The 17,607-nt window shown below is 39.4% G+C and overlaps 2 protein-coding genes across 2 annotated transcripts; one reads left to right on the top strand and one right to left on the bottom strand.

Annotated features, from left to right (window-relative positions):
• The first annotated feature begins 293 nt into the window (after positions 1–293).
• On the top strand, positions 294–2,086 carry uts1 (urotensin 1). The gene is made up of 2 exons (XM_026341625.1): positions 294–333; positions 737–2,086. The coding sequence occupies exon 2, from the start codon at positions 740–742 to the stop codon at positions 1,175–1,177; it is 438 nt and encodes a 145-aa protein (XP_026197410.1). The 5' UTR covers positions 294–333; positions 737–739; the 3' UTR covers positions 1,178–2,086.
• A 4,759-nt stretch (positions 2,087–6,845) lies between these two features.
• trim54 (tripartite motif containing 54) lies at positions 6,846–17,385 on the bottom strand. Its single transcript, XM_026342221.1, has 8 exons — positions 16,801–17,385; positions 16,361–16,539; positions 13,952–14,132; positions 12,924–13,019; positions 11,347–11,580; positions 9,527–9,549; positions 7,659–7,783; positions 6,846–7,011 (listed from the first exon to the last, which is right to left on the bottom strand). The coding sequence occupies exons 1-8, from the start codon at positions 16,990–16,992 to the stop codon at positions 6,938–6,940; spliced, it is 1,104 nt and encodes a 367-aa protein (XP_026198006.1). The 5' UTR covers positions 16,993–17,385; the 3' UTR covers positions 6,846–6,937.
• Positions 17,386–17,607: the final 222 nt, after the last annotated feature.

The raw sequence follows: 17,607 nt of genomic DNA, 5'->3' as shown, positions 1-17,607 counted from the left end.
TGCCCCGGTATCATCCTTTTGTCCCCCTGGGAGGTTCCTCATCGCTCTTGGTGCCATATCTATATGATGGAAAGGAAAGAAACCCTTTAAATGCTTCCTTTATTTTCTGTCCATCACAGCTTCCCCAGCTGTCCCTCGGGACTCTGTTGTCTTTGCGTCTCGATAGTTGTCCAGTTTCCAAACCGGTATCTGTGCTCGCATTGACGTCAAAGGAGCAGACTGGATGTATAAAAACCCCGGTCCCGTCAGTCGCCGCTCACAGGGACTTTTCAGACTCGACCTGAAGTCTCACCGGCCGACCACCAGGTTCAGCTGCAGCATCTGGAGAATAAAGTGAGTCCCGCTGCTTTTACTTTTATCTTAGTGCATAGTTCTGTTGACATAGACATACAGGTGCAGGGTGGAACAAGAGTTCAGCAAAGTCCACCTGTGACCTTTACATATGCTTCAATTTCTTTTCTCTTGCACCTTTTGTGCATGAAATGAAACTTACAATACAAGTACTTTGTCATTTGTATTTTTTACAGTTACTTCTTGGTAGAGAATGGTCTTAAATTCAAGTTACTTCCGTGGTGAACTAGCAGTTTAAAGTTGCATCTGACGTTTTAGAATAAAACTTATTTTATCTGTTTACTGCAGAAAATGTCGATCTGTCTGAAGAACTGCAGCACGACACAGAAACTGACTTTAGTGTTGAACTTGTGTTTGTGATCTAAATGCACACCTGTGGTTGCAGGTCATGAAGTCAGTCCCGCTGCTCCTGCTCCTCTCCTCGGTCCTCCTCTCCTTGCACCTTCCTCCCTCGGCCGGCAGACCGCTCGTCCTCCCCGGCTGGTTGGATGGCAGCGACCGCCTCCAGACGCAGCGACTGAACGAGGTGCTCCTCAGAGCGGCTGCCGCCGGGGACAGCTCCCCGTCGGATCTCCTGAACGACAACATCCTGAGCTTTCTACAGAGGAGGAACTCGGACCATCTCCACCTGCTTCCATCAGAAGACGAGAGCGAAGAGGAGGCAGTCAGGGCAGCGGCACAGCTGTTGAAACGGAGCGAGGAGCCGCCGCTGTCCATCGACCTGACCTTCCACCTGCTGAGGAATATGATCCAAATGGCTAAGATGGAAAGCCAGAGGGAGCAGGCTCAGCTTAACCGTAAAGTACTCGACGAGATCGGGAAATAAAGCTCTTATTTTATTTTTTATTTATTTTTATTTTTTTGCAAACGCCTCATTAAAACAGCCAAACCGCTGTCTCAGTATTTAAGACCTCTCACATAAGTTTTTGTTTGAACGCGCCAGTTTTCTCCACCCTTTTACGCACAGATGGTGCCATATTACGCACCAAGCATCCGCGAATTAAACGTAAATTCTTCAATATTATTCAAAGACTTGGGAAATACTCCCGTCCACTGTCCACTGGTCTAAACCTTCTCCGACCGCTCAAACACACAGTCCCCTCATCTCTGGGTCTTTCTGTGGGAAACTGTCGGGTAGCATCACTGGATTCCAGTCTCATCTTCACAGTTTGTGGTGTATTGGACTGGTTGACTTGGAAATTATCAATTCTTTATTATTTGTGCATAGGTTAAATACACAATAAGTTGTTGTGCTGGTTCATTTGAATGTTTTGTGAGTGTTGACAAAAGGAATGGGCTATTTACTAATCCGCTGAGTTTATTCCCAGGTAGAATCCGTTAGCCAGGAGAGTGGGTGAGTTTGTGTTAATGTTACTTTTTGTGGCACCAACAATGAGTAATGGCAGGTACATTATGGAAGGTGTAAAAACTGGCCAAGATGTTAGAAACATTATCACAGCTGTGAAAACCAAACCAATATTTTCACTAATGCATTGATTAAGTAAACAAGGCCATCCTCAGATCTTGATACGTTATATTAAGCTAAAGTTCCCATTTTTATCCTGTAAATGTCTATGAATGAGTCTAATAGTGAAAGTCAGATTCGATCCAATCAGACTAGTTCTGATTGTTTTAGGAGACACTAGATGTGAAACACTAAGGTTAGATTTCTGCTACTGTCCAGAACCATAAACTTTTAACCAGAATAGAGAAGATAATTTTTTTTAATTTAAGTACAAGTTAAAAATATTCAAAAACAGAATCTTTTATTACAGAATTTATCCGTCATTATGTATAAATGGATTTAAATCAAACATTGTAGTTTGAAAACAGAGCTGAGGTAGAAGGAAATACACCTTATGTTGACTCCTTTGTCATCTGTCGTCAGCTCTCACTTTCCCCTTTTCTCTCCTTTACTTTGAGCAGGAATCTATCTATCACCTGTACTGTATCAACTGTAGCATGCTAACCTACGGAAAATCAACAAAAAAAGCTTTGACTTTACTGTAAACGCTGACATCAGACACCGATCATTGTTTTAGCAAACGAAAAGAAGCTTTTTTGCCATTTATATTTTTTAATAAAAAAGATTTGAAGTAAAAATCATTGCTTTTGTTATTGTACTGTTTAGAAATGTGTATCAATCCATAACAAAATACAACTTCATGTGACCGACGTGTTATTCAGTGTTCTTCCATTCTTCCTAAAGACAAATATGAAACATATAGACACATATGAAAACACTGGATGCTGGTATTTGTCTTTTTTGTGTCGAGGTCAGAGAATCAGCTGTGGTTCTCGCTCAGCTACACAGTTTATACATCTAACAACATTTTCCAGCAAGAGCTTTAAATTAAATATTCATGTCCCTCAGAGGATGACTCCTTATGACGGTAGTGAACTCACTGACCTTGTTCCCAACAACTTTTTCTTACTCATCAGTTTTCTTTATGAGAAGGATTATCAACAAATAGCTGAATTTGCAATACATTTTATTGAAATCCTTTTTTTGTGTTGACATAAAGCTGCGTTAGCGCCACCATTAGGTAAAATACTCCCAGTGAACTCATGAAATATTAAAATGCTATTGTTTTTAAATTGGCAAAAGAAGTCTGATCAGCTTTACATGAGTATTTAAATTCATTTTTGCATTTTTGTTACATTAAGATTTAATCACATTAAAACAATCAAATGGCACAATTTGGAACATAAGGAGTCACATTTAGGAAAAATGGTTCCTTCACAAGTAAAAGATGACTCGAAGCCATAAAAAGTACATTTCCCTGCAGTATGAAACTGAAATTGTTGTTGTTTTTTATTACTATGATTATCATTATTATTAAAATGCAGTTTAAATTCCAGCACTGGCATCAGAACAATGTTTATTTGAAGATGTTTACAGACTTTTCTCCAACAGGACAAACGTTATACGAGATTATATAAGAATCAGTTTCTTCATTCCTTTCTTGTCCACTGTGTATGTAATAGGAATTTAATAAAACCCAACTGCTTCATTAGACTTATAACTGCTATGAAACATGAGTTTACATTTCATTATCTCTTACAAACGTCTGTTCAAGCTCATCACAAATTTAAAGAATCAGAAGTACCAGTTTAATGTTTATCAAGTCAGTATTTACTAATTATTTCTAAAAACGAGAGAGAAAAGAGAGGAAAGCAGCAAACACAAGTTCAAATGGCCTCTGGGTTCTTTGTGTCTATGACTCAGTCCAAACTGTGGGTGTGTTGGTGATTATTCTGCCTTGTCACCCTCTGTTTGTGTCTGTGTGTCGGTTCACTTTCTTCTTCTTCATTATGCTTTACAAGTGCCATTACACGTCACTCAGTCGGTCAGACAAGTGACAAACGTGTGTCACCATGTTGCAACTGTTAAACTGCAAAAGAGTTTTACTTCAGAAGACAGAACCTGATCATCTAAATTATAATAGATGTAAAATATGCAACAACTGTTTCATAGTAGTTAACTTTAACGTAATAGATCAGTGACAATAAAAACCACAATAAGAAAAGTTGACAAATTGACATATTAAAGAACTCTGATACTCAAAACATAACATTGAATTGAAATTAAAACCATTTTGTATTTATTAACAGATGGAGCCGTTCAAACAAAAAACGTTTTCAAAAAGTTCAAGTTCCAAAATGAATCTGTTTTTGTTGAAAGTGTTGACAGGTCCTTTACCACAAAAAGCCCCAAATCACTGTGACCCAGAAACGGCCATCAGAGCTCCGTCCAATAAAGGGGTAAACAGATCAATAATACATTTAGGAGCAAAGCCAAAAAAGTTAAAAGTACATTTAATAAAAAAAATCAATGCTCTGGTCAGTTCAGGAGAAACAATCATCAATCTCAGTATCAGTGATGATTCAGTCTGACCCGGTCCTGACTAATACCTGTGCCAGAAATAGTGCAGGTGAGGAAAATATAAAAAAAGACCTCTTGTTGTGAATCAACAGATCGAGTCTGGACTAACATTCCCCACCTGTCCAGTACAGCCAGCGCCCTGAAGCACTTTAATCCCCCATGTTTGAGACTGTCTACCCAAAAAAGCTGTCTGTAGTAAAATAACCGACAGGAGTGCGGGTCCCCCAATTAAACGTTTAATCAGAACTTTAACCTTAGACGGAGCTGTAATCCTGCTCCTAGAAATAAAACATAAAGCTCTACAGTATTTCACCCTGCAAATATGTTTTTTAGTAGAAATATGCTGCACAAAGGGTTTTAATGTCCAGTGCATCTGTGGAAGTCAGACTCAGTCAACAGTTTGGCAGCAGTGCAGATATTTAGTGCTCGTTCTTTCCAACCAGAGCATTTAATTTATTTCTGCTTGATTTGGAAGATTTGCTTCATTTTATGTGTTGTGTTGTTTGAGAATGATCCTTACAGAGCTGTGCAGTGTTTAGCGTAGCACACAGTAGAAGAGCATAACTGAGCAGACACAGGGAGGGCTGGGCATAGCAGGGTGGATTGATTTTGAGTCTTGATGAAGGCTCACAATCATCTACTTTTGTTTTTACGGCCATGCTGCTGTGTGAGCTCTGTGGCACTGAGGGGAAATAGACTCTTTGGATACAGAGATGATATTTAATAGTTGATGGTTAATTTGTGTTTATTGGTGCATTTGTGTTGACAATAAGAAAAATGCAGACTGCTGCTGGTGTTATACTGCGCACTCTGTCTTTCCCCGTTCTGCTGTATTTAGTGCATTTAAAGGATAATTCAGTTTCTCTATTTGTGAATTTAGAAACGTTTTCCCCATTCATCAACAAAACCATTTATTGCTTTATCCCCAGTTGTGTTGATAACTTGATTTAAACGTCTAATTACTCTAATAGAAACCATTTCTACCTTTTAAATTTAACCCACACAGTTTATGTAATATCCTAAATGACTTTTACAAACTGAAAAGCCACAAATGTTTAATGTACAAAACTCTAAAAGGACTCTAAATCCTTTTAGAGCACAGAATCCAGCAGTAAATCCACTGGATAAATATCCTTTACACATTCGTCTTTATATCATCCTGGCATCACTGTGGGAGGCAGAAAGCTTTCAAGGTCTCGTTTTCCTGCACGTGAACTGTTGAATGATTGAACACAGCTGGTTAATGTGTATAGATGTCTGTTTGGATCTCTTCTGATTTCCTTTTCATGTTGCCTTTGCTGTCGTTTCATGTCCGTCGGGGCGGATTTCTCTCCCCAGCACTGTGTGGATTTCTTCCGGAGGATTATGGTAAACCTCTATTTCTGTCTCTGTTTTACATTTCCTCAGAACTGCAGCAGGAACCTCAAGTAAAGAACAAAAGACGAATATCATGAGATCAGTGTCATCTTCCCACGTCTAAACAATCACCAGTGACTCTCCAACTGCTCGGCCTGATGTCCCAGCACGGAGGAGGATGCTGTTGTTGTTGCCGCATTCGACTGAGTCAGCACGAATCCACTGATGCCGTCTCCTTCCTGGGTGGATGAGGGGAATCCTTCACTCTCTGCAGCAGCTCGCTTTACGTAAGTGGTCTTGTTAGAGATGATTTCACACATCCCCTCTGTACAAATCGCAGCGAGCTCCTGCCGAGTTCAGACTGTGCAGATTTACAACTATTACAATACAAACTGACAAGAACATCTTTGAACAGGCTCTGACACACTGGCCCTACTTTAGTTAGAGAGCTTTCTTTTGCTTTTTCAGGAATTTCCAGGGAAAACACTTTAAATTAGCATCATTTATATATTTAACATCTCATGTTAAATCATTAGTTAAAGCTGACATGATTTGACTAACAGTTAAAACTGGTTTGATTCAACTTTATTATAATTTACAGGTGGTTTGTGCTGCTGGTAATCGTAGAGTTTTATACTAAAAGCTGTGTCTATTATTGTGTCCACACAATTTATATCAGTATAGCTAATCTGCATAAGCTAAAAACCTCTCTATATAATGCGGTCCAAATCAGCAGCAGTGAAAACTACAGCATAGCATCAACAAATGATCAGACTCATCTCTAAAATGGATTTAGTGCAGGTCTGCAGAAAATCTCCACATGTATGGATTTAAAAACGATACTCAAAAGAAGCTTAAAGTGTCTTTGAGAACATTCTTTAACAAAATGAGAAAAAAGTTTGAATTTAAGTTGTAGTAATCGAGCTCTCTGTTCATAGATTGAACACGAACGATCCACAACGCTGCTTCATCAGCTGATGAAGACTGGGAGATGTGAAGGCAGCAGAAAGACTAGAACACTGTAAGTAAACCTTACACATTTATTTTTTTATTTTGAAATTGTAGATTTGATAATTCAGGGCTAAACTTAAGGTTACCGTCTCCCCTCACTTATCCAACGAGTTAAATATTAGAATTTAGGTTCTGGAGTCTAGTGTGTTGGTCACTGTGCACAAAACATCTGACAAGAAACCAGGCAGAACAGGACTTTGTTGAATCTAAGTGTGAAAACACCACAAATCACAGAAAGAACTTCAATCAATCTTTTTATTCACAAATAAATGAACAAAATCAAAAACAGATCCTGAACTTCACTCATCAAAAAACCCTTCCTCTGTTATGGTCTTAGAATCTGGAACTAAAGTCAAGCTCTGACTCTTCTCCCACTCGTTCAGGATCCTCTTCATCGTCCCCTGCACCTAAAAACGTGCAAACAAAGAACAGACATTAACTTTAATCAGTGTAAACTGGAACAGATCAGTCAAAAGTCTGGACACAGTAATATATAAGATATAAATAGCTGGTCATTAGAAAACCCACAGGTGTACAGTTCATGTACAGTTCATCCAGAAAGTTTTACAGTGTGAAACTCTTTCCACGTGTTATGTTGCAGCCTTATTCCAAAATGGATTCAATTCATTATATTCCTCTGAATTCTACAAACGATACCCCATAATGTTAAAGTGAAAAAAGTTTATATAAAATATGTATCCCATTCTTTGCTCAATACTTTGTTTTATCCTTTATTTACCTATTATTATTATTTATTTGCCTTTCTTTGGGCAGTTTCTCACATTCTTCTTTGCAACATAAAATGCGGAAAAAGTTGAGCACTGTAAAACTTTCTGGATTCACTGTGCATGTCTTCACCTGTGGGTTTTCTAATTAACAGCTATATATCTTTTATTTCCAGCTACCATAGTCACTTCCAGTATTAACTATATCTACACTGTATTTCTGATCAATTCGCCTGGTAGTGTGTATGACTGATTGGGATATTTCAAGAACAGAGGAACTAGTGATGTACTAGTAGCACTTTACCTTTGTGTTGTACTACTGTACATACCAGAGTTGAAGCTGATGTTCCTTAACATGTCTGCAAGGTCGTCTGTATCTATATCGAAGTGACTCATACTCTCATAACCGAGTTCTGGACGCTCCGTGTTCGAGGTTCTCGCCATCACTGTCATTCTGTGAATAGAGAACTTTCAGATCAGTGATTAAAAAAAGCTGAATTATGTATAATGTCTGTCTGCTGAACCTGCCACAGATGTTTTCAGATGTTAGCCGCTCACAGCTGATGTTCATTCAAAGCTCTTACACTCGTGAACACACAGTATTTAGACCTTGCAGCACATTCTCGTGCACGCTTGACTTATTTTAGGTTAATGACTTCTGAAGTGCAGCCAGTGTAGTAATGGTAATTTAACAATAAATATTTAATCAGGCAAACGTCTATTTTAAAGCTCATTGATGCAGAGTCTAAATAAGAGGCCAGTATTGGTTCAATCCATCAACACACACACACACACACACTCACACACAGACCTCTGGTGGTTCCCACGGGGCCGGTCAGTGACGCCAGCGCTCAGAACAGATTAGTTTGGTTTGTCGATGTTTTGACAACAGGTGGATTATCTGCTACATAATGTATATGAAATGACCAACTGTCTGACAGAGATTTAATGAAATGAGGCGACGCACTACTACAGTCTAATCTAGCTGAACACGAGCAGTACGTTAAAGGTTACTACAGGTCACGCTGTAAAATAAATTGAGAACAAATCCCCATCTAATACATTTCCTAGACTAACAGGCTAAGATAGATTTTAGCAAACTAACTGGAATAAATAGTGACTTTGTCGGGAACTACTTTCTGTGGAGGATTAATACACATTTGTTGCTTTAGTTACTGAGGAATAAGATGCACAAATAACTGTCAAAATGATCAGTTCATAGTTGAATCTGATGTTTTTCTCCTAGCCTTTTAAATTGTGCCCAGTATGAGAGAAAAGAGGGGAGGGACATGTGTAAGCAGCTTTTTACTCCGTGTTCACTGTAAATCAATGTGTGTGCAGCAGTAATTAAAAGTAGTTACCAGTAATTGGATTCCTTCTCTAGCCCCAACTTAATTTAGAAGCATGGCTCACAGATGTTAACTGTGTAAGATCTCTTTATTTATTTATGTATTTATTTTGGTGTCTTGCAGACTGACAGCCTATTAAATAAATGACGGAAGCTCACTTTCACCGCACAAACTGTCTAAAACATCTGTGTAGATTGTGTAAATCTGGACGATTTATAAGTCTGTCCACAGAAAATAGAACCCGTTTCATTTAAACATCTGCCTTTTCTGCTTCTATAAATCTTCATTTCTTCTGAGTGTGCTTCATACTGCAACCACTAGTCGCCATCGTGGGATGAATAAAGTCTCTTATCTTAGATGCAGTCAGTTGTAGATATTGTTGTGCACATTTGAGTGTTGAGTTCCATTCTTGCACATGCATAGCATTAATATCTGAATACGCAGGGTAGCCATGATGCAAATGTCTAACTAAAAGGTTATTGGCAGCTTGAAATTAGCATTCCCCACGAGAAATCTAGGTCAGGAAATCAGGTTTCTCTGATCCTTTACCCAAATTGCAAGTTTTGTTAATTGCAATTCAAGTTAATTGCAAACGATTAACAACATTAACATATCAGCGTATTGCAACCAGGTTCCGTTAGTGTAAATACGCAGAATATTCTGGTATCAGATTCAAACTACTTTTCTATTCTAATACAATAGATTTTAGGAATCTGAGTCTGTAACGTTACTATCTGGAGGATATTACTCTGTGGTGATATGACTGCTGACAAAAGGACATTAGACGTGAATACATTCAACCCAAACTTTAATGCTGACTCAGCGTCACCACAAAACACTCCACTTACTTTTCCAGTATGACTTTGGCGCTCTGTAAGACAGAAAGGAGGGAAAATGAATCACAATGTGCTTCGACAACATCTGCCAACACATGTCAGGCACATCATAACATAGAGTAAAAACATGATTCTAAGAAGCGACACCATCTGCCACAATGGCCTCACTGTGTTTACTACCTGCTTCCACTAAGTCTCTTCTTTAACACCTGCTTTGGCAGAGGATGCAGCTGAACATAAAACAGCAACACCTGAGGGTTTCTCACACACACACACACACACACTTTCCTCAGTGGTGGCAGTGACGCAGACGTGTTGCATCAGCACCGACGATGCTGAATTTAGTAACAACCTGCTTCTCTCTTCAGGGATGAGTGGGGCAGAACTGAGGGACCGTTCAACTCCCTGCTGTCAGGTTTTAATAACTTTAAAGTGTTAGAAAACTTCTTGTTCTTTTAAAAAGTATTAAATTGCTTTTTAATGAGTCTATAAAATGTCCAACAAAAAGTACCAACAAACCATAATCTTTACATTTGGCAAACAGCTAAATTTAGCATTTCTGCTAATATAATACATTAAAACTATTATTTCACTGTTAGCTAATTAACTAATTTGACATGTCTGTGATAAAGTGATGTGTAGCCTTGATAAGCGATGCTTTAGAGTGATCTAGTTAGTGGATTGAACGTGTCTGAGCGTTTTAACCATCAACACATTTGTATATGTATGAGCACATTATTGATGGATTGATTGATTGATTAATAGATTATACTTCAGGGACTGTCTGTGTGACGATACTTTCTGTGTCTTTAGGTATCCAGCACTAGAAACCCGGCTGTCCCCTGGGGGGTTCTTTAGAAACAGAGCTCTCGACATGAACGCTTCCTAACGGGCTTCCTGCTCCTGGTTCTCTCCTCGCCCAGCGCCCTGCACATCGAACTCTTGATCATTAACAGCGACTGCACACATTGCCTGGGGACTGCTGAACATGCTTCATCCTGTCTGATTAAATCCGTGGCTGGGAAATTTTGATTTGAAGGACATGTTAAATGAAGGTGGAGGAGTGTGAGAAGTCTCAGGTGAGTTGTACAAGTATCTTGAACAGATTTTTAATTTTTGCCATCGTCAACAAATCTGATTATGAGACTAAAACCAGGATTGAAATGCATCTATCACTGTTCAACCTGTGAATCCAAAACCTAACTTTAGCTCATTTGTCTGTGCAGTCGACCTCCACTGTTGTTCATTTGAGAACAGCCTTCACATTTTACTGCACTAGTTCACCAGCGCCTCACACAACAAAAACCAGTGATGCTGAATTCAGTTCTTGAAACACTATGTCAGAGTCTTATATTGATTGGACGTATTGGCCAAACTGCATTACTACAACTTCCAGCTTCATCCTGTGACTCACACATGGTCAAAAAGCTTTTTTCTAAAAGACAATCATGGCTCTAAAACAGCGAATACATTTTTCTGAGCTTCACAAACCCACTGATTTAACTCTGACTTATCAGAATTTGCTCAATTTGACCGAATATTTAGAAAATCTAGAAGGATGCTAATACATATATGCTCTCTAGGCCCAAAAAAACAGAAGACATGGATCATCCAGGTAACAAACATGACACCAGAGGCTCTTATTACATATGATGTGTTTGTTGTAGTTTTTGAACAACAGTGGAGGTTTGACACAGATAAATAAACTACAGTGACAGGAAAACATTTGAACTCTTCAGTTTCCTGGTTTTCTGCATAACTACAATATTAGAAGAAGAAACTTTAAATTATTTGTCTCGTTAATCACGTTAATAGTATTTACAGACACCCACCTGTATAAACAAAGGCATGTGCGGCTCCTCCATGAACTGAATAGCCGACTCTACCAGCGTGACCGCGGCCTCCAGGTGATCGCCGTGCTGACGAATGAGAGATCGAACATGTTTGAGTTTGTCGTCCTGTTCTTTGGCGATCTCCCCCACCAGCTCCTGCTTCCGCTCCTCCAGGATGGCCACCAGGCTGTCGAAGTGGTTGGCAAGCTGCTCTCGCTGGTGATGGCCATTCTCCTAAGACAAGAAGGAAGATTAAGTTAAAAAACTGCTAATTACCCAACAATAAATGAATAAGCCATCGTTTAAATCCAACATCTTGTCACCTGTTATTTTACTGTAGCCACCACTGACAGACTACTGCTGTCAATAATGCCTGATTGATGACTGATCAACACATGTGTGAAGTATTATTTGGCTCACGAGCTGCTTCCTTGTGTTATTAATATGCATTGTTGCTGTGCGTGGATTGGGTGTGAGATCAGTCATTCATGACAAACAGCTGGTGTGAACCTCCTGACAGCGCATTCAGTTCACCAGCCTCTCTCATCTCTTAACACATAATGAGAAATCAATTATTAAAAAGACAGAATTACTAAAGTGGAAACAGCTTTTCGTCAGTTTATATTATAAGTTCGTCTCTGGGCGTCTTATCACTTAAAATAAGTCAGAAATTTTTTTTTTACCATTTAAACCGATTTTCAACCAGATTGAACGTCACACTCAAAACCTGTTGTACTTTCTGCTGCGAGGTCGCTGCAATTTACTGTAAACAACTTCTTGCAGTGTTTACAGCTCAGAAAATGTTATTAAAAAGTGAAGAAGTTAGGATGTTAATTATCTCTCTGAAAGTAAAATGTCAAGAAAATCTCCACAAGGTCCACTTACTCCACTAGACACGTATTTAAAAGATGCTGTCGGGGTCTTCGCTCCATGTTGACATGATTAAAACTGACACGACTCATCACACGAGTTTTTGTTTTATGAGAGAAGCTGCAAATGTCCAATTTAAATAAGAAATTCCATGACAGCTGGAAAAAGCTCTTAAAAAAACAAGTTGAGCCTTCAATGATGTGCATAAATATATTCAAGTGAATCATCCCAGTCAGGCGCTCATATGAACACTGTATGAGGTTTTACTTGATGTAAGGATCCGTTCTCTTTCAGTGGGAGTAATCCACAGTCATCATAAAAATGATTTCTGAAGTCTGAAAGGTTTTTACACGTATAAAATTTGTGTTTCTCCACTGACATGCAGGGAGAAGTTGGAAAATGAATATTAAAAAAGATGCAACTGTGGGAGATACTTAATGTAACTTGGAATCATATAGTTTATTATTGTTAATTATTGATAAACCTTTTATACACAGAGGGATGATTAGAGATTGTCCCCTATCTGTTCAACTAAAAGGACATTAGGAAAGATCCTTTTTTATTTTTCAAAGCTTATATTATCTGATAGGAGTTACAGTTACATCAAGTAAAGCCTGTTTCAATGTGCATATGAGCACTTAGTTTATGTGACCGCTGTTTCGAAGTTCAGTATTTCATGTTTCACATAACGACTGCATGTGTCTCACCTCGATGGTGCGGCAGATTTGCTCCATCTGAGAGACGACTGCCTGGATGTGGTCGTTACTGGCCACCAAGATCGCGATGCCGTCGCTCAGCTCTGCCTGCAAACATTCAAAACATCACTCATGTTACTTTACAATGAATAACAATACACTTAAAGTAATAGCTTGAATTGACACTCAGTTCTTCATTAGGTTTGTTCTTTTTCTGATGATACTGTGTGTCCTGTAATTACATCATTTCATCATAACAGTCATTTCTGATTTGTTTTTAGACGCCACTGTTTGTGAGTAACTGTTCAACATTCCCTCTTGAACAAATGCTCCAGTCTTTGTTTTAACTAAACTTCTCGACTGTCTCGACTAAGAAGCATGATTATCAGCCAATAGACGTATTTCTCTTATTAAAAAGACAAATTAGTAGCGTTGGCGGAGGAATGCACTCCGAGTACTTTCTAGTTAGTGAGCCTGTCGTCACCTAAAGCAGACATGAGTCACTAGTGTGCATCTGCTTCGAGTATCATGCACATTCTTATAGTTTGTTGCAGCTTCTGTACAGTTCAAGTGTCAACTAATGAGTGTAACAAACATTCTCACTTGTGTGGAGGCCAAATGAAGGCGCTAACTTTTGTTTTTCAGCTTAACTTTTGCATAAATATGAAGGATCAACAACTTTCCTCAGCCTCATCTAAAATTCAGATGAGTGAATCAGAGACGGCGCGAGAAATGTCAACAAAGCCAAATGCTCAAAAACCCGCTGGACACTGGTGTCGCTTCCATCTGCATGACAACTGCTGCACTTGAGTAAATAAAGTTTTTTAAATATGATATATGACATGTACATTTTATTCAGCGTTAAAAGTCTAACAGAAGATTGAATGTCACATACGTGCCAGATAACCTCCCTCACACACAGCACTGATAACATCTGGCTGTATTCTTTATTAACAGTGAGGTGAACTGGACTAAACTGCAGACTTAGAACTGGAGTCCGATGTTTAAATGACTTGAATCTGTTGGATTGGATTCTTTACCTTCTGCCTCGTGTAGACACTGCTGAGCGGAGCCACGTCACAGTCTCTGTGTTGTCCGAACACTTTACACATGGAGCAGGTTGGAGTCTGACAGGACAGGCAGTAGATGTTGATCTTCTCCTCCTCATGTTCTTCACACATCTGCTGCTGCTGCTGATGCTCTGACTTTATGTTGACAAGTCTGGACGAGAGAAACAAGTGCAAAATCATCAGATCATCAATTTGCAGACTTATTATAGTTACATTACAATCTTAAAGTCGAGTTTCTCTGGAAGGTCCAGCTGGTTGTCGCCTTTTCAGGTGGACGACAGATAAATAAATATGTTAGTGAATGTGAATCAATAGCATCACTAAAAAACACCAGCGTTACCTGCCTTTAACTCCCACTGTAACATAGTTATTAATGTTTCAAGAATCATGTAGTAAATATGAAGTGGCAGCACTTTATCTGTTCAAAATTACCAACATTAACCACCAAACAAATAGTACGATTACTTCAAGAGCACAGAAGTTTCTCAAGAAGACAAAAAGTGCAGACACGGTGGCTGTTTGCCATCTTTTTAATGCACTTAGTGCCCTTAAAGGATCATTTAAAGGAAAGCTCGGCCAGTTTTTAAATCTCATTTCCATGCACCAGTGGCACAGTGTCCACAAGACTTGGCAACATCGCTTGTTGAAGCAGCTTCAATTAATTCTGTTCTCACTGACGTATTTTGACGTCACTGGATGTGGAAAGATGAAAGAGTTTGGCTGAGATGTGTTGCTGAGATGCTGTCAGGTTTCTATAGCATACCTCTACATTATCTCTGTGCTTGTGTGATTTTATGTCATCTTCCTTCCAGATCTGTCACTGCCAGGGTGTAAAGTACACGGTCCTTTCACTGCCAAGCATTTAATTAGCATACAACAGAAATGGATAGCTATGTAAACACACAGCACTGCCAAAGATAGCCTTTAAAAACCTTGAATGAAAGTCAACATTGGTACACGGATGCTGTACCAGGGATGGGGGGGGGGTAGCATCTGCAGCATGTAGCATCTGAAAAAAGCAATGGCTGTTTAGTGCCAAATTTTAGCCAACAAATGGTCCTTTGTCCTCTGACGTAGGCGTCTCTGACAGAAATGATGATGAATAAGTAATTTGAAATTCTTCCACACATGTAAGAAATGATGAGAAACTACAAGTTACAAAACATTTGTGAACAATCGCATCTATTTTCTCCCACACAGATAATGAGGGGACTCCTGTCCTTCTGCCTCTAACGAATGCCAACATCTCTCTTCTTAACCAGTGACTCATTTAGCTGCTATTTTGGAGTCAACGTGACAAATCTACACATACGATGACACAAAATTATCAGTGTAGAGTTGTAAAGTGTGTAAAACTGAGTCAAATGAACGGATGAGGCTTCGAATTGAGAAGTTCAATAGTTACTGCAGAAACTACATTAACGAAGTTATAACTAAACTGTATAAACATCCGAATTATTAGTCATCAATTAGAAAACATGTTTAACTGTCTCTCTCTGCAGCTGAAAATTAACACCTGAGCTAAGATAAGACAAGGATGCTTCATTATATTAGTTTCCATCTCTGCAGACAACATGACAGGTGTATCAGCACATTCTTCACCTTTCTATAATGTTTCCCGTGTGCAAACAGGACGTCTTCAACCAGGAAACAGCATCAACGTCCATAGGATCAAAACAGAAACAAGAACGTGACTGAGGGGAAAACACTAAATTAAAATGCTGCATGTGTTTCAAAACAGGCTGCAAATATTTGATGGAATGGTAAAATGTGTAACTGAGGCACCATTTCACCGGTTTAATTCTGTTTTGCATACGTTGAAATTTCATTAAATTACATTTTTTCAAGAAATAAGCCGTTTTCTACCAAAAGACTGCTGCATATCAACATTTAAGTAAGTAACTTTTATGTCTTTAGTTACAGTTTCTTAATGCCTACTGTTAATTTGAGTGTATTATGCTAAAACACAGAAGCAAAACTACATACTTCACCCTGAGGATGGATCAATTCTCCACTTCTGACAGAGGAAAATAAGTTTTGTCAGATACTTGTAGACTGGAGTGATGCAAAACAGCACTGCTCTCTGCTGGTAATCACTCATTATTACAACAAACGGCATCTTCTTACTTTATGCAAGCTTCATCATATAATGTAACGTGACAGATTTTCTGTGTATAATAATAATAATAATGAACGACAATATAACAAATAACAAGTAACACATTATTAAAAAACACCTAGTGTCTATAACTACATTACATTAGTATTAAAGTATTTTAAACTAATGATTCAATGAAATAAGGACATGTATTTATTTATACATGTATGTATTACAGTTTATCAAGAATCTTTCTATTTCACTCTCTTCTACAAACTCACCTGGACGACTCCTGCTGTCTGTAGATGTCTATGATGTTCTCCACCAGCAGATTTCTCTGCAGACCGTAGACTCCATGACGGTCCAGCACCACCTCGTGGCGACAAGACGGACAACGGAAACGACCCCCACTGGCAGCAATGCCAGAGGAGCCTCGGGACTGCCACAGGGGGTTCGCCGACTGTGTCAAGACAAGAGGGAAAGAAAACGATGAAACAAGTTTAGTTCTGTCTGGAAAATAACATTAAAATACATTTTGATGGGTGAAAAACAGCAAACATGGTGAAATGTTTCATATTTAGCCAAAATGTGGTGAAATAGTTATTATACTGATGTTTAGAAGTGGACTGATCTGGAGGGTTTGAGAGGTCACATGAACGTTTTAATGGACTAAAATCCAGCAGGTATGTTTTGATGTCTGTTGGCAGACGCTCAGCCTCACCTGGAAGATGTCGTTGGCACACTTGCGGCAGAGGTTGTGCTGGCAGGGCAGGATGACCACAGGCTTGGAGAACATCTCCAGGCACACGGGGCAGATCAGCTGCCTCTCCAGGTTCTCCATGGTGACTCCGCTGCCAGCACCGGGGCCAGAACTGCCTGCCGTTGGGGGCTTGAAGCCAAGAGTAAAGTTCATCACGTCCAGGGACGTTGGGTAAAATATCAGATCTTCTAGTCCTTTCTTCTTGATTTTGATCGTCTTCCAGCTAAACTCTCCACCATTCTAGTTTAGACGTCCACTCCGTCTCTTACGTCATCTCACTCCTCAGCTGTCCATCCCTTTACCCTGCGGCAGGCCTAACGACCATGTAAAGACCCTCCGACGCCCCTGTCTCAGTCCCGCAGCAGTCCCACTGTTGACTGGTATTTTTAGCCCCTCAGTTTGTTCTGGCTTGAGTTACTGTCTAAACTGCGTTCCACAGCCGGACCATTGGAAAGTTGGGGCGTGGCATCGGATTACTACAGTGGTACCCTGTTTATATGAAGTCTGATAGTTGTGAGGGGATCCTGGTGACAGAATGCAACCTCTGGCAGCCATGTTTGAGGTACTAGGTCATTAGTACTTTGACATAAACAGACCAGTTGTGTTCCTCCACTTCTGTTTGTCCCTGCAGAACTCAAGACAACATTTAATGAAAACCTGATACATCTAATGTATTTCTCAGTCAGATAACAGCAACTTCATCCAGCTCAAGTACTGTTTGACAGGTATCTTTATACCACCTCTACCTTTATACCAGGAGCAGCTGTA

Source organism: Anabas testudineus, chromosome 24 (assembly GCF_900324465.2).
Source record: "Anabas testudineus chromosome 24, fAnaTes1.2, whole genome shotgun sequence".
NCBI lineage: Eukaryota > Metazoa > Chordata > Actinopteri > Anabantiformes > Anabantidae > Anabas > Anabas testudineus.
Note: the sequence above shows the minus strand (reverse complement) of the source record. Positions and strands in the feature narration are given on the sequence as shown.